This window comes from Esox lucius, chromosome 6 (assembly GCF_011004845.1).
Source record: "Esox lucius isolate fEsoLuc1 chromosome 6, fEsoLuc1.pri, whole genome shotgun sequence".
Classification (NCBI taxonomy): domain Eukaryota; kingdom Metazoa; phylum Chordata; class Actinopteri; order Esociformes; family Esocidae; genus Esox; species Esox lucius.
Window position 1 is genome coordinate 24,870,927 of NC_047574.1, and position 22,666 is coordinate 24,893,592.

Consider the following 22,666-nt stretch of genomic DNA (forward strand, 5'->3'; position numbering starts at 1 on the left):
GCAAGTGTGTAGTAGTGGACCCTCCCTCAATCCATCTCTCTTTGGATGGGCCAGTGTAGTTCCTCCCTCCATCTCTCTTTGGATGGGCCAGTGTAGTTCCTCCCTCCATCTCTCTTTGGATGGGTCAGTGTTGTTCCTCCCTCCATCTCTCTTTGGATGGGCCAGTGTTGTTCCTCCCTCCTCTCTCTGGGGAAGGAGAGGGAGAGAAAGGAGAGAGAGGAGGGAGGGACAACACTGGCCAAAGTGTTGTAATATGAATCCAGAATGCCTACTGGCCTAATAACCTCTCCCACAGTTCTGATGAGAGTGCCAACACAATGCATACAAAGGATCCTGACTGGGTAACTTCTGACGCTGATAATTCTGTGGTGTTCAGGGATAGAAAATAGTCCACAGTTAGTAATTTCAACGTTCAAATGTCTGCCTTAACTTGTGAGTGTCTTCATCCTCTATTTAAGCCATAAGGCTCATAGGGATGTGGTATATCACTGATATGGGCTGGTCTGAGGCACAACAGGAATTGCCATTAACTTGGCCATGCAGTGCCTGCAGAAAGTCTCTCCTACTGACCGGCTTCCATTTCATTGTATATGGGCAGTTCGCAGGTAACAGTGTGACTAACACCTATGAAAAAAAAATAAAAAATTCTAAATGCACTTTACCCAAAGAACTGCTCAAATCATTATCTGGTAAACGCACTTTACCCAAAGAACTGCTCAAATCATTATCTGGTAAACGCACTTTACCCAAAGAACTGCTCAAATCATTATCTGGTAAACGCACTTTACCCAAAGAACTGCTCAAATCATTATCTGGTAAATGCACAGAAAAATGCCAAGTATTGATTTGTCAATGTAACATTTCAAATGTTGATTCAAGGGTTGAATTATCTATGTAGGAATTGAATAAAGATGAAGTGGTATGAATGAACCCATAGTGTTGGAGTTTTGACACTTTGAAGAGTAACCAGTTCAACTGCAAACATGCATTTCATGCTCTAAAAATTGGGGATTGTAATAATACCTGTACTTTGCTTGTAGCCTAGATTTCGCCTAGACAGAAAGATGCAGGGCCGGTTTATGCCTAGACCTCAACAAAAAAAGTTGAAAATTGGCATTCATCTTTTTTAAGCAGATTTTTGCATCCAGGACAAGGCTTAAACTCAGTCCAAAAAATAATAAAGTAATCCATTGAGTTGGGTGGTATTTATTTTACCTATTTCTGAAACGGCTGTTCTAGTTTGACTGGTTTAAGTAGACTTTTATTTAGTTTTCCTAGCCCAGATGGTCTTTGTGAATTTCCATTCTAACTGTTAGATACCCTTTGTCTGGATTCCAATAGGAAATACACATTACCTACAAACCAGTAAAATTCACATTTACTTTCCCCGAATTTCAATGAATCCCAGTTGGGAAATTCCTAGGACAGGAAAGTCATAGTAAGTTGCTTAGTGTATATAAAACCTTAGTCATGGAGTGGCCCATTCATTTATGTTCATGGTGGTCCAGAGATCTAAGCTGTGGTACCTGGTACACATCCAGCTACAGCATGGGTTCGAATCTGGCCCACAGCTCTTTCAGCAAAAACGTTTTCAGTGTCAATAAAGCAGAACAATGCTACATTAAACTACCTTAAAAATTTAACAGAAAGATGCCTATCACTGTAAAAGTCAACAAAGCCATAACAGAGAGCAAACAAATAATTAATTCACTCATTTACTTACCTCGTATGGAGAAAATGAGTCATCGACTAATATAAACTGTCAACATAGATAAATGTCATTCATACTTTCACACACAAACCCACACACATTCACAGAAACACACACACACACACGGCTGTTATTTTGGTTACTTATTGACCAGCAATACCTGGCCTGGCAGGGTATCATAGAAAAGTTAGTTCAAGCACACAGCCAGGAAGTACCAGCCTATCTGGGTCCCAGAACCACCCATGTAGGTAGACCTGGATCAATCGGGTTGAGACTGCCTCAGTGGTACACCTCCTGTTGTTCCTCACATGTTTGTTAGTTTCATTTTGGAATGCAACAAAAAATCTTTCTCAACTTTGCATAGAAGCTGTGCCTACATGTCTACTATTAGTGCTCCATTAAACCAAGTAATACTCTGGGTATGTGCTAATATTTAGCTATGCCACGAAATACCATGATAATCCATCATGCCCTTCCTTCTCTTTACCTCTCTATAGTCTCACCCTTCTCTTTGTCTCACCCCATCCACAGCCATACAACTACAAGTCACATTCTGTCTTTCTTCTGTCCCATTCTTCCATTCCACTCATTACTCTCCCCAGCTTCAAGTCCTCTCTGTTTTAAACACGGTCACCTAGACAGCTATACTTCCTCTGCCCTCCCGACAGCCAATAAGCAGCGGTCTTACTGGCATGGGCCCTCTGAATAAACAGAGAAGGTTGGAGAAAGGTCACTGCTATCCAAACACAGACAATAAAATGGTGCAGAGGTAATTGTGTGGGCAGTGTTACAGGGGGAAATAAAATAAGCCACAGGTACATAGAAGGACAGTCACACACACAGACCTAAACGAATACACACATCTATCAAACTACTTCCCAGCTCTTTCACTATGACCAACACACGTTAAGAAAGTCAAAGCGTTCTCTGTTAGAACCACATCATTTCTGGTACACCGCACAGACATCATGGTGCAGGAGAAGACTTCTGGTTATGGTGCCAAGTCTACTTCCTGTGCATAGCTGCGGGAAGCACCAAATAGTACACGCACACGCAAACAGACACCCACGCATACAAACGCACGCACGCACACACACACACACACACACACACACGCACGCACGCACACCAATGAGCACACACACGCACGCACACAAACGCACATGCACACACAGGCACACACACACACATGCACGCACGCGCACACGCACGCACACACGCACACTATGAAACTCATGGAGCCAGGCTGCACTAACCAGAAAACCTTGCTACCATTCTCTTCTCCGAGAACAGAGAACAGTACCAAAGTAATGCAGAGTAACCATTGCAGTACGTTATACAGAACGATACGTTACCGGTGCAGTGGTTGTTGAGCAAAGGGTTGGTGGTTGTAGAGTTGCATTCTGGAGCCACAGAGCCTTCCTCCATTCTCTTTCCTCTGCAGACACACAAACCCACACACGCACGGCCGCAGAAAGACACACACCTCTCCCTTGACGAGATCCAGGTACCCTTCTTTTTTACTGTCTGAGAGTGTGAGTGAGTCCGCTGACCTCACAGCTCCAACACGGCTGTGTGTCTGTGCGTGTAGCGATAGATAGTTCAACTCCTCGTCAAAGGCAGTCCGGATTTTCCTCTGCCTCACTTTCTCTCTCCTACTCCCCCCTCTTTCTTTCTTTCTTTCTTTCTTTCGTGAGAGTATTTCTTTTGTTTCTTCTTTTATATCCAGTTGCGGTATAGTACCAGACTGGAGGATTTCTGTTTGTCCGTGTGCAAACTGTATGGTTTTAGTCTCCCTGTGTTTCTCTCTCTTCAGCGACTGCTCTCTGACATATGCTCAGCCACAGTGCCACTACTGCACGCTACCACAAAGCCCAGAGCCAGTGACTGAGCGAGTGAGGCCGGAGGAGGAGATAAAGAAAATATTGGCTGCCTCTGGGAGTGGCCTAAAGCTGAGCTGAGCTGCTGTTGGCTCACAGGTCTTTAACCTCTGGAGTGCCGACAACAACTAGGCTCACCAAACACAGAGATTGAGGAAAAGATTGTAGAAGAACCCTGTGAGACTCAAACAAGTTAAGTACAACATATTGACCTGGTACAGAATGGGTGAGCATGGCCTTGATATCAAGAGTGGTTTAAAAATGGAGAACCAGCTCCTGAGAGAAGAATGACCAAACAATTAGGTGGAAACTGAGCTGGACTTCCTAACTGCCTGCCAAATGGATGACTGTTTTCCACCTTCCCAAGAGGAATTAGAAAATTAATCAACAGACATTGAGAAAATCCCATATCTCTTTTCCCATTGAAATTAAAAATGTCTCAAAGACTCCATGTTCTTTAAATATAGTTATTTTCACAGTATTTTCCAAAGGACAACAAATATAATGTGATGAAAACGGATTGTGTCTTCATTTTCCACAAAAAGTGAGTAAATTCCCACAACAGACAGTGTGACAAGTGCGATAATACAAAAATGTATTTTTGGTCCGTCTGATATGGCCTCTATTTTTCCTACAAAATAAAAACGAATAGAAAGACGCCATCCCACATCTCCTTGTCACATGACAACAGGAGCACAGCCAAACTTCTGGGAACACATTCGGTCTGTGTTCCTGCCTCTTATTTTGCCTATTTATTTTAAAGCATGTACGCATCCCAGCAAACCTCCTTGACCCTGTTCATGTGTACATGGGTGGTTAAGACAGCACGTACCAACAGGCCATTCTTACCAGCTATGTAGCGCAAAGCGGAAACCGGACCTCAGCCCTGTGCCTTAGCGGGCCCGTTTACTAGATCTCTGAAGAACCTTAAACACATCAATACTGAATTAATTTGCACAGGGACAGACCGGTCGTGAGGTCGAGAGCACAATAGAGCTCATCGGGAGAGAACGGTATTTCATACCGAAAGCCAATCAAGTCAGGTCGGCCGCTGTGGATTTTGACCTAACAAAACTAATGTTGGCATGGGAGGTAGATGACAACTTCATTCACAAAATGATTAGCATTTCATTTGCACAGGAAATGTAAGTTTCTATGCTCTGAAAACCAACCGTGTGATTCGAGCTTCGACTCGCCTTGGAGGAAACCTAGACGCGGGGCTGGTGTAGAGAGAGGAACTGCAGTCATTGCTATAGAGCTGACAGGAAAGGGAGGGACAACAACTGAAAGAGTGGGGTCTCGTAATGGGTACAAACACAACCCAAACAGGGTTAATAACCCAGTTTACCCTAATTAACACGCCTGTTTCCCCCCGTCCCCGTCCACATGTGAGCATAACAGCGTGCGCGTGTAAGAGCGTGTACGTCGGTGCGTTCTGTTGACCGCGTGAGCATGTGTGCATGTGGAAACACTACATCCTCTAACTGGAAAACACATTTGAAAGGAGGGGAAGTGTGAAGCGGTGGAGCTCTTTGTGGAGCTCCCTTTCCTCTGAGACCGGGCCGCCTGGGGCACCGGGCAGCAGCTGGGCGGGACGGAGAAGGGCAGGAGGCCTGAGCAGGGGAAGGAATGGGTCTTTGGGGGGGGGGGGGGGGTTGGGGGGGTTTACAGGGGAAGGTGCCGTATTCACAGGTCAAACACGCTGCATATAACATAAAAGTGAATGTTTCTAAATACCTCAGATGAATATGCACGTTTGGAAATAACATGATAACTATGTAATAGTATCAGTGATGTCCCTATTTCGCACAAAATCATTACCTCCACTATTTATGAAGGTATTTTTCTTATATAAAAGCCTCTCATCCACTTTCAACTCTGCTTCGTTGCGCCGCCTCGCCCTCATGTAAAAGCCTTAATATGCGTAATGTTTTTTTGGGGCAGGTTGAGGCGTATCGGGGGGGAGAAAACACTACCTGCAAGGCTTTGTAAGTGATGTTTCTTAAGAGGAAATCAGTCCGGTGATTTACCCATCATTCCCCTGGCTCAGGGGCCTCAGGTATCAGTGTCACATCCTTAACTGCATTTACATTTCAGAGACAGCACCTGTAGAGAACCGAAACCAACAGCAAATATTAAACCGTTTGTGCAAAACTGGGAGGGTCTGAAGAAAGCAGAGGGATGAAAGGACCGAGATCCCAAACAGGGGGAAGGAAAGGACCTGGGTCGCACACCAAAAACACAGAGGAATGCCTGCACTCCAGGAAAGGCTGAGGGGAAGGGGAGGAAGAACGGGGGAGGGGAGGAGAGGAGGAACGGGGGAGGGGAAGATAATGTACTGGTAACCACAGATTGACATTTGGACAGACCTAGACTTGTTCTTATTAGGCCCCCCACATTCTGTCTTTCTGTCTGCCAGGCTGGTTGTTTTGAAGGCTTCCAAAATAATGCTGACCCCTTCCAAAAGTCTGTTCACTTGTATGTCGTTAGGCTCTTGAACAAGACACCCATTTGATTGACTCTAGTATCTGCAGACCTATAAATTGTGGAGGCAGCGGTCTAACTCTCTAGGCTATTAATAATATTAAATACATTATTTAATAACCTGAGAATAGCTTCAATAGGCTATGCTACCTATAGCTATATACCTATATTTGTATTGAGATTTGTATATTTTTTTTTATTTTAATTAATGGACAGTTAGACAGAATAATATTTCGACATTGGCACAAGCTCAATAGTTTCTTAAATAGGCTAGGCTACCTATAGCTTCAATTGGCTAGGTTACCTATTGCTTTCCTTTCTGAAAAAGTCGAAAAGGAAGGTTTTGAGTGAGGAACAGAAGAGTTAAAATTAAGAGACCACTGCAAATATAAAATATGTGCAGGACATCCGACAAAAATAATGTACGCTAAATTAAGAGACCATTGCACGTTTTTCTTTCCTTTCCAAAAAAGTTGAAGAGGAAGGTTTTGGGCGAGGAACAGAAGCGTTCTATCTGCAGTGGTCTCTTAATTTCAACCCTTCTGTTCCTCACACAAAAACCTTCCTTTTCGACTTTTTCAGAAAGGAAAGCAAAAGGTGCAGAGGTCTCTTAATTTAGCGTACGTTATTTTTGTCAGATGTCCTGCCCATATTTTTTGTACTTGACGCACGTATGCTTTCCCAAGGCAATGTGGATGGAGGCATGAATGAGGAGTTTCTAGAGAACCTGCTCTATACGAACAAAGTGCATATAGCTACCTGGACATCAACGCCAAAAATGCTGCCTGGAGCAGGATTGGTCAGTTGACTGTGATACTATAATTAGCTGTGGAAAATAGGTGCTGGTGATTCAGCTAAGCAAGAGCAGAATGGTTGGCATTGTACAGTAATTTGATACAAAGCTAGTTGACTGTTGATGTCAGCTATCTACCTAACTCGTTTTTGAGTTGGTAAGGTATTGTAGCCAGTTGAATCATTTTATTTAGCAAATTGTAAATGTAGCCTGCCCAATGTAGATTTTACATTTTAAATAATCAAATTTAATAAACCTGCAATTTTTTGGACTAATTGGCTATGTTTATGCTACGTGCCACTCGGTGCCACATACTTTTTCATTGGGAACTTGTCTTACTACTGCAACAGTAAAACCACGGACGAGTTTAAAATATTGAAGAGATACATTACACTAAATGCACCGCAATGCAGAATCTCATTGTAAACATACCTTTTCAAAATGCTTCATTGACAATAAATGACTTCCGGTGCAACGCAATAAGTTTGACGCATTTGGTGGACATCAGGCATTAGGATGTCTCTGCATGGTTGCAGAAAAGCGTTTGACATGCTCTGCGGAAAGTTATATTGACTGAAACCTTCTTAATTTCAGTATATTTAAATCTAGTTTAGAATTGTGTTGCACCAATGCACCGTTATGTAATCTTGCAACATTATTATTTAATAGACAAACACGTTTCAGTCGCTTAAGTGCGTGCAAAATAGTTTTACTAATATTGTAAGTCGACTTTTGTCATTTTCATGCATATTTCCTAATTAGATATCATTAAACTGCATGGATTAAAATGTAATTGCTTTGTAGTTGCATTTTGTGAAGTGCAATCGCTAATAACATTGATTTAGTGGTAGTTCCAAAGCCAAACATAACTGCACCGCCCTGGGGGCATTTTGGTTTTAAGCTCATTTAAAGTTGAGCCCAATAATTTCAAGGAAGCAAATGACTGGATTTGCACCAGAAGGGTGGCGCTCAAAAGCACAAACACCAAAATCTGAAGAAATATCTCCAGATCCATCACGTGGAATTTTTAGGCCTACAATATTATTAGGCTTACACTATTATAGTGCCATACAGTTTACGAAATAAACAAATAGTTAATCGCAATTATTTGTACGACAACTAATCGTGACAGCCCTAACATCACTTGCATAAATCCCAGCACGATAAATGAAAGCTGGTTGCACGGCAGAGATACTGACTGACTGCAGCCAGGCAGGAAGAGCAGGGCACTAGTAAAAGATAAAGTAGAACTAATCAGCACACCTCTCCACCACAACTCACTAGCATGTTACCTTCAGACACCAGAGCGGTTTCTGTAAATATGGGTTTCGAAAAAGTAACCACAAAGCCGCGACAACATGACAGAGCCTAAAAGGGCTGAGTGTGAAGCGTTCGGTTAGATGTGCCACATTTGAGCAGTTTGTGCATACTTCCGGGATTATTCAAGGCTTCACTGCCAATACATTTACGCTTGACACTCCAACCGAATTCAGAACAACCTTGTTACAGAAATGTATTTGATCAAGACATATTTGTATTGGCTTAGACATATTTCAAATGTCTTTCTGAATACTACAGTGGTCAGTAACAAACAATGTCTTCCAGTTTTTTTGAAATTGTTAACAAATATGCAATAACATCACAATGTGTGGTAATACAGACCAACAGATGAGATAGGATACATTGGTGCTCATCAAATGAATTGATACATTGCTTTGCAGAAGTATTCAGACACCTGAGCAATCTCATTTTACAGAATTTTAAAAGGTACGTTGACATTTTGTTATTCTATATATTATTTTAAAACACAAAAAAAAATTGTAAATTGACATTAGTTTTAGATTGGGAAGTAATTGTAAAAAAAAATAATAAATGTAATGCACATGCTTAAGTGTTCAAACACTGTAGCATGTGCAAAAAACTAAGCAAAAATTGGTCAGGGGGCTGAATATTTTTTCCAGGCACTGTAAACACAGATAGAGAGGATTTTTAACCAGTGCAGTGATCAGGTAGCAGCGCAGACAACTTGTTTTAGAACGAGTAAAATGTGCACCAAATCCTTGTTTGACAGAGTTCTACAATGAATATGAAAACTAATACTGGCTCTGCATTGAGGTAGTAGCCTAAATGAAATGTTGTGAATCCACAACATGAAGCAATCATATTATTTAGCCATGGAGCCAATTCCGATTGGCCAGTGAGGGGTCACATTTTGGTGCTCAAACTTATTATTTATTTATTATTTATTCATCCAAACCAGCCCTTTCAAACCAATGCCAACACTGAACTGGTCATTCTTGGTTGTGAAACTAGCAGAAACATTTCTGACCTACCCTTCAATCTAGATGTGATTTACTAAAATGATGTGTAAATTGTTGTGCAAAATATATTTGAGATTCATGGTTTTTAAACTTTTTTTAAACACAGGAAAGAAGTAATAATGACTGTCCACTGCCTGTGGGTTCTGCAGAATCTTCTTTCTGATCAAATAAACTGTCAAATATCCATCCTAAGAAATTTAGTTCAGAAATGGCTCTGGACTCTATGGTTTAATGAATGACACTGAATACAATCCCAATGGTGGGACCAACATTTTTCCAACATAAAAACAATGAAGTTCAAAATCATCACCATATTTGTTTAGTTCGACGGAAACTCACACCCAGTAATGCCCAAGGAAATGACATTTGTATTGGTGTCATTTTTGCATTTAAATGTATGGACAGTTGTGGATAGTTAGTCTGAATGTCATTTTAGCCTTGGCACAAGCTCAATAGTTCCTTAAATTTCAGTGAGTCAAAATAAATACTTATTTAGGTCGATAAAGTGGAAAGAGTTGAGTCACCGAACCGAAGTGTTCATTACAATGTAACTTTTTAACATATTTTCATACAAAAATGGACAGGTCACATCAATGTAATGGTTACATTGTGGCAGCATTGATTTCCCAGACGATTCTGGGTGTGTGTGTGTGGTGTGAATGTTATCCTAAGACCCAATTCAGTAGTGCTTAGCCCAAATTCCCTGACCCCCTCTGGTACCCCAGCAGCAGATTGTTTGGGGCACTCCTTGCCTCGCCCCACTGTGCCCACCCCTCCTGGCCAACGGAAGCATCGCCTGCATTCCTCAGGGCCCTGTTTCCAATCAGCCTGGCACAGTGCCCCTAGACTGCGGGAGTCATGATGACGCGCCAGCTAATACAACTTGGCACCAGTGATACTACAGAGACTATACGGTACAGACACCAGTCAAATAGCTATTGGACAACTACACAGAACCAGCCAGGAAGCTATTGGACAGCTACACAGAACCAGCCAGGTATAGCTATTGGACAGCTACACAGAACCAGTCAGATGGCTATTGGACCGCTACACAGAACCAGTCAGATAGCTATTGGACCGCTACACAGAACCAGTCAGATAGCTATTGGACCGCTACACAGAACCAGTCAGATAGCTATTGGACCGCTACACAGAGAACAGATGTGCACTGATGCTAAATGATACCCGGTGGAAACCTAGACACACATGATACATAACAGGGAACCACAATGCACCACACTTTAGAGCCTGGGGATTCATACTGCCCACAGCTGTATTGCAGCAGTTCTATTTGCAGTTCAACTTCACAGCTATATCCTGCTTTGAGACACACACACACAAACACGGGTAGGGACTGTAGTGTGTACACTGGCTTGCCCCACCCCCAGTCAAATCACAGGTGTGGAACCATTGCATGTCTGGAGGAAACCGATTGGCTGATCCCTTCACTGTATACAAATCAGAGCAAACAGTGGAAATAAAACTAGAGATACGCCAACATCGGCGCAGTAATAAAACATCTGTGATGTCCACGGTTCTGCGAAACCACTCCTATGAAAGGTTGATTCTGAGGGCCTGGAACCACAGTCCCTGGCTTAGCTTAAAGCCCTTGTATCAATGTGGAGAGGTCACCGAGTCTCTATCGCAAGGGAAGACTACAAAGTAACCGGGTGTGTAAAAACAGCTACAGTGGATGTGACTTCATGGCCTTGTGTCTATCTGGATGAAGAAGCGCGGCTACTTCCATTGCACAAGGAAGTTAATCATCCACTTTGAATAGGGCCCATAAAAGCCCTCCATATTTAAAACTACAAGCAGGCAGCTGATAAGAATGTTTCACAATCTCACGCATGGAAAAATGCAGTTCCTCTACACATACACACACGTGCACACAGTATGGGCATGCGTATCATTTAATGCCCGGACCCCCCACACATGGTTGGAAGTAAAATGCAAGGCTGCACGGTCACACATAGACACAAAAACGTGGACACAAACCCACACACACACACTGTCTCCAGGGAAAACCACCACAAAGTAACTGGGTAAATGTAAACTGTGTGTAAGACCATGATGGAGGTCAAGATCATTTCATTTCTACAAAGAGGTACTTTTGAATCCGAGCCTTGTTTCGGTCACATTATGGTTTTAGACCACCCTGCAATTGACTGACAACACGTGTACATGTTCATGCATCCTCAGTGTGTGCCTGTTTGTGTGAACATGTGCAAATGTTCACGTGGGCTGCAGAACTCCAGAAACATCGCTAAATGACACTTACTGACAAGCTGACACTCGTCTGTCTTCGAGTGACTGCAACAAGATCACACCAGCTATATTACCTAGTCTAACCCGCCACCATCTTGTGTTCTTGTGTCTTTCCAACTCAAGCAAGAAAACAAGGGGGAAAAACAACAATTAAGCTCAATGCCGGTGGGAGGAAATTGAAAACCTGGGCAGAGAACGGAAGAGAGAAGCAGAGACCCATTCCGGGAAAACAGCATCTGGACCTAGGAGAGGGAGGTTAGGAGGGAGGGGAGGAGGGAGGTTAGGAGAGAGGGGAGGAGGGAGGTTAGGAGAGAGGGGAGGAGGGAGGGGAGGAGGGAGGTTAGGAGAGAGGGGAGGAGGGAGGTTAGGAGGGAGGGGAGGAGGGAGGTTAGGAGAGAGGGGAGGAGGGAGGGGAGGAGGGAGGTTAGGAGAGAGGGGAGGAGGGAGGTTAGGAGAGAGGGGAGGAGGGAGGGGAGGAGGGAGGTTAGGAGAGAGGGGAGGAGGGAGGTTAGGAGGGAGGGGAGGAGAGAGGTTAGGAGAGAGGGGAGGGGAGAGGGGAGGAGGGAGGTTAGGAGAGAGGGGAGGAGGGAGGTTAGGAGAGAGGGGAGGAGGGAGGTTAGGAGAGAGGGGAGGAGGGAGGTTAGGAGAGAGGGGAGGAGGGAGGGGAGGAGGGAGGTTAGGAGAGAGGGGAGGAGGGAGGTTAGGAGAGAGGGGAGGAGGGAGGGGAGGAGGGAGGTTAGGAGAGAGGGGAGGAGGGAGGTTAGGAGGGAGGGGAGGAGAGAGGTTAGGAGAGAGGGGAGGGGAGAGGGGAGGAGGGAGGTTAGGAGAGAGGGGAGGAGGGAGGTTAGGAGAGAGGGGAGGAGGGAGGTTAGGAGGGAGGGGAGGAGGGAGGTTAGGAGAGAGGGGAGGAGGGAGGGGAGGAGGGAGGTTAGGAGGGAGGGGAGGAGAGAGGGGGGGAGGGAGGTTAGGAGGGAGGTGAGGAGGGAGGTGAGGAGGGAGGTTAGGAGAGAGGGGAGGAGAGAGGGGAGGAGGGAGGTTAGGAGAGAGAGGAGGAGGGAGGCGTTGGGGTAGCTGAGGTCTCATGGACGACCGAGCGTCAGAGAAACAGCCAAAGACCAGCGCTGCATGAACAAGCTCCGTCCTCCAAGCCTGTAGAGTTGTTTATGAGTGCTACAACCGCCCTCCATAACTTTGAAAGACTATACACCCGTGCACTAAACAAAAGTGTCTGAACACATTTGAATGTGAATGTCATTTAATCATATTTCGCATTCCATCTCCACAACCCAGCTATGTTTCAATTCTGGTTGTACAGTATTTATTTTTAAATCCTTTTGTTGTTTGATTAAAACGTTTAAAATTAAAATGCTTAGATTATCTTAAATTATTTCACTGCTCAAATTAATTGATAGGACACCAAACTGCTCTTCAAAGTGCTCCAGAATCTATTGGTATCAGGGTAAGGTAGTTTTATGGGTCTAACAGAGATGCTAACGATTAAATCGGTGTGCCGAACCACAGTCTACATCTCACCCTAACACACTCTGGGAGACAGACCGCACAGGCCCAAAAGCTGTCAGTGAGACAGCACCCCCTATCTGCCAACCACTCCATCATCTGCACAGGGTCTGTGGTTGGAGGGCTGACAAGACACACACACCTCCCCCTTTCTCCACAGTGCTCACCTGGTCATAATGTAAATACCTCTCGTCCTTTTGTCCGCCTGCCCAGTTGCCATGGAAAAGTACCAGAGGAAAGTTGAACATAGTACAGAAGATCCCCCTCTCTCCCTCGTTTTCACACGGTCTCTCTCTTTCACTCTCTCCCTCCCTCCCTCCCTCTCAGTCTCTCTCTACCTCTCTCCCCTCCCAGCATCACTGAACTGAGCAGAAAGACAGAACCGGGTCATCAGCACGGGACAGAATGAGGTCATCACCCTGCACCACTCTACCGCAGAACACCGCCACGGGGTTGTAATATTGTAGAGTCAGCTGTTCTATGCTGGTGTATTGTGTTAGTGTACAATGGTGCTGTGATAGTGTAACATGGACATTTAAAGTGCTGGTGTGCTGTGATATTATGGCCAAGGTACTACAGTAGAGTATAACGGTCCTGCTGTATGGTACTGTGGCTAGGTATTATGCTACTGTATAATGGTTCTGTACTATGGGGCTATGATAGTGTGCTATGGTAACTTAAAGCGGTGGTAAACTATGGCCCGCTAATAAAGTAGTGTATAATGGTTCTGTACTATGGTACTATGGTGGTGTGCTATGTTCTGAATCTCACGTCACTAGACTGAGGCATAGTTGAGATATCCCCAACAATGAAAGGTGTATCTGGACATTAGGCTGTACACAACAAGGGGTGGCCAGCTAAATGCAGCCCGCTGTCCCAGGAGGGGGAGGGGTAACCACTGACGGACAGGCAGGCAGAAGGCCGGACCAACATTAAAGGTTAGCCGGTCAGGAGCCGAGCGGAGGCTAGGCCGCGGAGAGGGAAACGCACCACGCAGCACATTCGTGATTTGTAGGTGACTGACAAACAGCTAAAAATAAGCCTGCGTAGCCAGGAGCAGTCAGACAGAGCCTGACAGGCAACACGATATGGGGACCTGCTGTGACACAGACGCACCGAGATCCAAACACGTCCCGTCGACATTCGCATGGAGTCAGATTTACACACTCACGCTCATTCATACATGACAACCATGCCGACATGAATCTGTGGAGGGTGGTGGCTTTCATGGTAATGAACACAAAGAATCAATCCCACACACACACAGATGGTGTTTATGAACAGAAATACCACACACCCACTGGTAATCCTGCTCCGAACATCCGTCACACACCAATAAAGTCATCCGCTCCTCTCAACGCTCCCAGGCCCCCTTGTTCGGTGCCAAAATGGCCCGCGGTCGCCAAAAGCGTACACTAATCTTAGAAAAATAATGGCTATAGGAGTAGTGGCCTGGATTGTATTGCCCAACGGTATGTCTGATCCGAACATCACAGGAACCAGCAGAAACCGCTCCACTGGTGCCATCAGTGGAAAACCAGTCCAAACACATGGTAGTTGGGGATTCGCCGGAGCCGAGGCAGTTTGGAGGTTTGGAACCTAACAACAGCCTAGCAGAGCAGCGGTTACAGTCAAGGAGCTGCACAGTTCACACACAAGCCCACACACACACACACACACACACAAGCCCAGACACACACACACACAGACCCAGAAACACTGGAATTAACCAGATAAAGGGACTAATAACAGCGTAACGATGTTGATCAACCATGAGGACAATTACGCCTGTATTACTGGAAACAGAGGAACATAACACTGTTATTGATTTAATAGAATTTTTCATGCAGTTAAAAGGGTTATTAGTGCCCGCGTTGCGGACGTCACCGCATTCCCTTGGCAAGCACCACTTCCTCCCTGGTGGGCTTTGGCCTGGCTCGAAACCCGAGGACGGCTGCTTTGCTACCACACTGGGACCGCCCTCCTTGACAATGTCCCAGCTGGTTAAGTCACCCAAATCAATGACTCCGTGATGTAAGCGGTCAGCACGTTCTTAACTATGTCACACCACAACACCAATAATGTATCGCAACACATACCATAGCGTCACACAGAACCTAGTATCGTCTGGCAAAATCACCAAAAGCCTGGCGAATTAGTTTCAGATCATAATTGCATTATTCAAATCAATAAGTGACACCGTCATATTTTCGAGACTCATTACACAAGTGAAACATCAAGCCTTTTTTGTAGATCTTGATGATTACAGCTTACAGCTCATAGAAATGAAAATTCAGGATCTCAAAATATTAGAATAGAAAATTTACAACCTGAGAAGAGCTCTAATCAACTAATTAACTCCAAACACCTCCAAAGGTTTCCTTAGTATGTTAATTTATGCACTCAGTACTTCGTCGGTGCTCCTTTTGCACAAATTGTTGTGAGGTGTGACTGGTTTTGAGTGTGTGCCCACGCCAATTTAGTGATGATCCTTTTCACAGGCAACCCGATGAAAACAAGATTAGCCTCACCTTTCCTGCTATAACCACTTGTGTCGCCCCTTAATGCTACTCCACTCCTTGTGACGTGATGCCCCCAGCACCCAGACTCCCCCACGGCCGCCATCAGCATTACATCCCTGCATAATCCTGCTCAGTAACACCCCACAGAGAGCCCCGCAAACACAGAGCCTACCAGCAACCCCCAACCCTCCCTCCCTCCAGCTCAGCCTTCTTCCCTTTCCATCCCCTCTCCTCGGTCCTCCCCCCTCCTCCACAACCTGGCTGCTCCTCTGTAATTCTAGGTTCAACAATACAAGGTTAAGATTAGAGGGATTCTGATATCCCATAACTCTTTGCTCTACTATTCAACAAAGGGAGCCGTTTCTGCGTTTGGTATGACTGTGGGGTGAATGCTAGCAGCAGAAAATGCATTAGCATTGGCGTCATTGTGAATTTCACCACTGGTCATGATTTCAATGTTTATCCAGTAGATTCCAACAACAGAGATGGTGAATTATTTTTATGTTCAAATATTTTGGCATGGAATTATTAATGTTCTCTTAGCCTTGTCTAGTTGGAACTAGACTAGCTATGAAAGCATCAGAAGCTACAATGACTGGAGAGGCATTAATGGGGCTTCTGCCACTGTTCTGCTATGTAGGGGCCACATTGTACTACCAGGTAAGGGCCGAAGTAGTGTATTTTAGAGTGAGCGTGTGTGTTTGCGCGCACATGCATGTACATTCCTGGTTAACTGTGGGCATGAAATCTGTCGCCACAAGGGAAATGGCTATACTTCCTGGTTCTGGTTTCACCTAGAAATCATTGGCTGTGATCTTCAGGCCCTCAGACGGCACTGCATTAAAAACAGACATAATTGTGTAGTGGACATCACTGCATGGGCTCAGGAACACCTCTGAAAACCACTCTGTGAACATAGTACGTCACTACATCCACAAATGCTAGTTAACACTCTACCATGAAAAGAAGAATCCAGATATAAACAAGATCCAGAAACGCTGCTGCCTTCTCTGGGCATGAGGTCATTTAAACTGTCCTGTGGTTTTGCTAAGCAAAATGTTTAATTATTTTAGGGAATCATGGACGCTGCGTCTTCTGAACTGAAGAGGAGAGGGATCATCTGGCTTCTTATTAGCGCACAGTTCAAAAGCCAGCATTCGTGATGGTATGGGGGTGCATTAGTGCACATGGCATGGGTGACTTTCACATCTGTGAAGGCACCATTAATGATGAACATTATATACAGGTTTTGGATGTCTTTTTCAGGGAAGGCCTTGCTCATTTCAGCAAGACAATGGCAAACCACATTCTGCACGTATTACAACAGCATGGCTCCACAGTGAAAGAGTCTGGGTGCTAAACTGACCTGTCTGCAGTCCAGACCTGTTGCCCATTGAAAACATTTGGCGCATTATGAAACAAAAAATATGACAAAGGAGAACCCGAACTGTTGAGCAGCGGGAAACCCTACATCAAGCAAGAATGATAATACATTTCACTTTCAAACTACAGCAATTGGTCTCCTCAGTTCCCAAAAGCTTGTTGTTAAAAGAAGAGGGGATGCAACACAGTGGTAAACACACTCCCGTCCCAACTTTTTTGAAATGTGTTGCTGGCATTAAATTCAAAATAGGCATGTATTTTTCCAAAAACAATAAGATATCTCAGTTTCAACATCAGATGTGTTGTCTTTGTACTTTTTTCTATTAAATACAGGGATAAATGATTTGCACATCATTGCATTCTGCTTTTATTTGCTTTTTACACAGCATCCCACCTTTTTTTGAAATGGGGTTTTCATAAAAGTACACATTGCACATGTAAATACACACATTAATACACACACGCATACATATATAAAAATAAACATATACACACATAAATACACAAGGACACACATACATATATAGATATATCAAAAACACACACACACACACACACACAAATATAATTTTACAAGAAACAAAAACCCTCACAGGAAGTGAGTGGAGACATGCTGAATGACAAGCAGGCCTCTCATTCATCTATAGCCATGTTTACAAACACACCAAAGCACATGACCATGACACACACAACCCCCCGTTTCTCTCACACACACACACACACACACTCACACACACTCACCCAAAACCCCTGTCACAGACAGGACTTGCAACATGTGTCCTGCAGCTGCCTAAACAAATAAATAAACTCATAGTTGTAGAGTGTACGACTGACTGGACTTTCTGACTGGACCTGCATACATACTGGACTGGCTGACTGGATTGGCTAAATGGACCTGCATACATACTGGACTGGCTGACTGACTGGCCTGGCTGACTGACTGACTGGACCTGCATACATACTGGACTGGCTGACTGGACTGGCTTGCTGACCGGCAGGACTGGCAGACTGACTGGACTGGCTGACTGACTGACTGGACCTGCATACATACTGGACTGGCTGACTGGATTGGCTGAATGGACCTGCATACATACTGGACTGGCTGACTGACTGGACTGGCTGGCTGACCAGCAGGACTGGCAGACTGACTGGACTGGCTGACTGGACTGGCTGACTGACTGTCATGAAATCATGCCAAGCTCAGACCAAGTTGAGCACGAGAGACGTTTTTATTTTCCTTCAAGCAGTAATGTAATACATTGTTATGGAGGGGGGAAAAAACAGAGAAAAATGCAGGAGATTGGGAGGCGACATTCCTGCATCTGGAACCGCTCAGGAGCACATGCATCCCTCTCTCCGGATCTCTCCGCACCCCCTCTCCCCATCTGCCCCTACGATTGTCCCGGAGAAGGAATTCTGTAACCTAACCCTCTGGTTGTGTTTAGTGCAGCAACCAAACTCACAGGGACCAGTGACACACACACACACACACACAGTCAATGTAGTGAGAGGCAGAGAGCAGTGACACAACCTCACTTACAGAATATATAGTTTTAAACACATACAAGCCTAAACGTATACTGAATACAACAGATACAACCAAGTAACTCAAGCTGCACTGATTGCGTCACAAACTATGGTCTCAACATTCACATGTATCTATGCCCCATACACACTGGTTAGCAGGATGTGATTGATAGAGGGGGTAAGAACGTTGCAGAGGTGCCCAGGGCTGAGAAATAACACCTAGCTTGGGATTAAACCTTTTTGTTGGCACTGCCATCCACTCACACCCACAGACATAACTGCATGAATCTACTGATTCCTACTATGACGCAGTCCAGATCAATAACCAGGTACTCTTACACTACAACAAATGTTCCCAAACAAAGACGGATCCAATTTCAGCAGAGGTGTGAATGTCTAATTCAACAGCATCTATTCAAATACGATACGACAGAGTCAGCCCTAAGTGTTACTGCACCTATCGTAATGTTCAGGCACTTCTGTTTTCAAATGTCAGTCAATTATACACATTTTCTTCACAGGTGTATGACAAGGTTAGTAGGTTTATGAGAATATGCAGCATCTGTCACTACTGGAAATATATTGGAATTGAGTGATAGCCTAGCACATAGGCAATTCAGTGGTAACAGAATGAGACTAACACTCATATTTTTTACTTTAAAATGGAGACCAAACAGAGCCAATTAAAAAAGTTTAACTAACACACCCTCAATTAACAATGTCCTCTGAATATTTTACAATAACTTGTTACCAGAATGACAGCACATTCTGTTATCAAACTTCGCATCTGAACTGTCCTCCAAGTAAAACTGTTTATATGAAAATGTTAAGACAAACTGGAATTTATTAGAAGTAGTCATTGTACACCGAGTTACATGGTTTGTCTAATTGGCACCGTTATCCCTTAGCTTGGCATTTAAAAGTGAATCATCTTTGTCTTAGAACCAGTTTGTTACCATGTAACAAGAACAGATAACAGTACTCTGCCCTCTCCTTCACTAGGACATCCTCTGCCCAAGACCCCTACTGGGCACGGCACATTAGACTGGCAACGCTGGGCAGACACCCAAACTTCCATTCTGTCCTCCTAAACTTCCCTGCAGTCACACTGCCTGTGTATCTGTGTGTGTGTGTTGCACTGATTGAGTCAGCGCTACAGTAGGGTTGGAGGGCATGAGGACAGGTTGGCAGAGCATGCGGGTACTGCAGAGCGGGCATGACTGGTGTGTGAGCGGCTATGCAGGAAGGCTACACGGGCACTACAGCTCTTGATCTCTCTGCAGTGTTCCACGCTCACGTCTGTGTCCTCTGACTTGCTGCAGGTCTGCTTACTCCGTTGCATTGAGGGCATTCAAACGTAAAGGAAGTAGAGCAACTGGGATCATACATAGGTGTAAGCAAGCAATCGCACAGATAATGGCCACTGTAAAGAGGACAATGTTAACCACCTGCAGTATTCTCCGTGAATATATTTCCTATTTCATTATTTGACATACTTGACATTATCTTGTAGGTGTAGGGAATTGCAGTATTGTTCATCACTGAGATTCACAGAAATGTAATTGACAGTTTGGAGCACAGCTAAATCATTACAATAACGTGGGACAGTCCCCTTGCAGTCAGTTGAAATTTCAGTAGAATCTTTGGAAGGTCCCCTTCTTGAAGTGCAACTCATATGACACGTTCTCCCTCACACGCGCGCGCACCCGTGCGACAAAATACGCACCCGCACAGGCAGACTGGTAGATAAATAATTCCGGGACGAATCTTTTCTACAACCCTCGACCCTTTGTTTCTGGTTATTTAAAAAAAAAAACGGTCTTCCAATAACACAAAAGAGGCAATACCTACATAAAGGAACGCAGAATACGGAGTGGCCTACGTGAGAGAATAACACAATATCTTTCGTATTGTTGCAGCTGCCTATTGCAGTGGTGTGTATTTCTAGTTGATCCTATACTTTCGATACACAGAACAAAAAACAAAGCAATAAAAACGACCGCCCATATAACGCGGGGAGCTTTAGCAGATTGTAGCCAACCTCTGTCTGGATGTCAGGATAATCCATTAAATGAAGACTCCATTGGTTTATTAGATACAGCACTGACACGTGTATACATGAATATACAGTAATGTCAAGCTGCTGTAACATGAATTGAGATGCTATGTTTCCATTGACCACATTCACCAACTAATCAGACATTAATAGGCCCTGGGCTCGTCTGTAACTTACCCAAACTGCCGGCGAAACCGTCCATTTCTGGGAGAAATACCCGAGCACCAAATGAGAATAGTAGTGTTATGACGGGCTATTCTAGCGTCGTTTTCGGTCCAGTATTCGCGGAGCAGCTGGAGAAGGTCGGCCTCTAAGAGGGCTATCCAGACAGGCAGAAATATTTCTCTAGATAACTGTTATTGCAGTGGTCGTGGTCGTCTCGCAGTAATCTGGGGGTCTGCCGAGTCGCAGTGAATTCCTAGTCCGGAGCAATACCGTAGCTCAGGGCCAGTTGATCACGCTGTCTTGCTGGACTCCACGATCGTGCACCTCCGCCGGGGAGGGAGGGTAGGCACAGCTATGCTTTCGCGTTTCCGACTCCGCCCGCTTTGGCATGGCTTGCTTCCCCTCCAGACCGGAGGAGCAGAGGAGCTGAATGGTTAGTCTGAATGTGTCTCAATTTGACACATAGTTGAGAATCTCAGGCCTGACTGTAGGCTATCAGTGTACTCATAGCTTTGATAGGAATACAGCGCCACCAAGGATAATTATGATCTGAGGGGCACATAAGCATGCGCACAGACTGAGAATGTGCTCTAAAGCCGTAAATATTAGTCAGGTGCCTTTAAGAGCTTTGAGCTTGTTTAAAAACAGGAAATACTTTGAACCAACATTATTGTAAACAAACAATAGTGCTGAATGGTGATATGTTGCTGTTCATAAATAATGTTTTGTTGTTTCCCAACATTTATTTCATCTAATGTTATAATAGATCGTCTGCAGGATAAAATGTTCTGCTATTTCTGAATTTTGCAATATGTATAAACTGTTTTACTTTGTAATTCCTTTTCACTGACCTGAAATACAGACCAAATAAATTGTTAAAAAATATTATATCTACATTTCGTTTTTCTTTTCTGGCGTCTAGACGTGTTTTTGCAGCTTAGAATAATCAGCTAATTGGTATTACAAATTGGCATGGCATGCATGTGACGGTGTAAACCAGGACCATATACAATCATGCAGAGAATCACCATTCTATGCCTTACCACACAGGTGTCAAACCGGTTCCACGGAGGGCCGAGTGTCTGCAGGTTTTCGCTCTCACCTTGTACCTGATTGATTAATGAGTTCACTAATTGGTTAATTTCTACCCCCACCTGGTTGTTCAGGTCTGACCTGGGAACCAATTTAAAGGAAAACCCAAAGACCTGCAGACACTCGGCCCTCCGTGGAACTGGTTTGACACCCCTTACCATCTTACGGAAATTTGATCTAATTAACTTTTGCATTTAGCATTTTGTTAATTTAGTATTCAGAGCGTCCAGCCAATTTAATTGACTGGATAAAAGTTACAACCACTTAACACAGCAACAGTGGCGCCCCCAGAAATGTTTCATGGGGGGCCAGATGGGGCCACTGAAAATTTTCAAGTGGAACACCAAAACCAAAAGCCATAACTGAATTTCAGGATTTATGTTATGTTGTTGTAGGATATAGGCTAGTTGAAAACTATGTCAATATGAGAGTTAAGGAATCACATTCTACTTTAGTTTCTACAGTTAATGTTATTAATTATCTAATGTACATAGTCTAATATCGGTACAGTTATTATTTTGAGTTCCGCAACAATCCTGTTTTAATGTGTTATGTATTTGTGTACATGTGTTAGGTGATTCATAATCATAATCAATAATGTCAGTTTTTCATAATTGTCAGCCTGGCTATGGATTTGTTATTTTCTCTCACATGAGCTATATTGAAAAATATATATTATTGATTTAAATTAATAGTACATAATGTAAAATATCAGACAGAAGCATATTATGCATACTCAGAACTATTTTATGTATATGCAACTCGCGAGGGATGGCCTGTGGTGGGCCAGCTATTGTACCCTTGGTGGTGTCACTGCATAGCAAATAACATAAAAAGAATTGTAAGCTGCAAGCAGTGTTTCCGGGTATCAGAAGTGTACTCAAACACTATTCTACCAAGGCAAATTAGCCATAAATAGCGCCCTCTCTACTCCTTAGCCCACTTT

At 44.1% G+C, this 22,666-nt stretch overlaps 1 protein-coding gene across 5 annotated transcripts in view; it reads right to left on the bottom strand.

Annotated features, from left to right (window-relative positions):
• LOC105030300 (EMAP like 4) overlaps positions 1-21,129 on the bottom strand; it is a 63,356-nt gene extending 42,227 nt beyond the window's left edge. For 3 of the 5 annotated variants that reach the window (XM_029120173.2, XM_029120172.2, XM_029120171.2), the window contains exon 1: positions 3,067-3,699. In XM_029120173.2, coding sequence (XP_028976006.2) covers positions 3,067-3,139 — 73 coding nt within the window. In that variant the 5' untranslated portion in view covers positions 3,140-3,699. Of the gene's footprint in view, positions 1-3,066; positions 3,700-20,640 lie in introns of those variants that run through there. The other 2 variants (XM_010904052.5, XM_010904051.5) reach the window with 2 other exon arrangements.
• Positions 21,130-22,666: the final 1,537 nt, after the last annotated feature.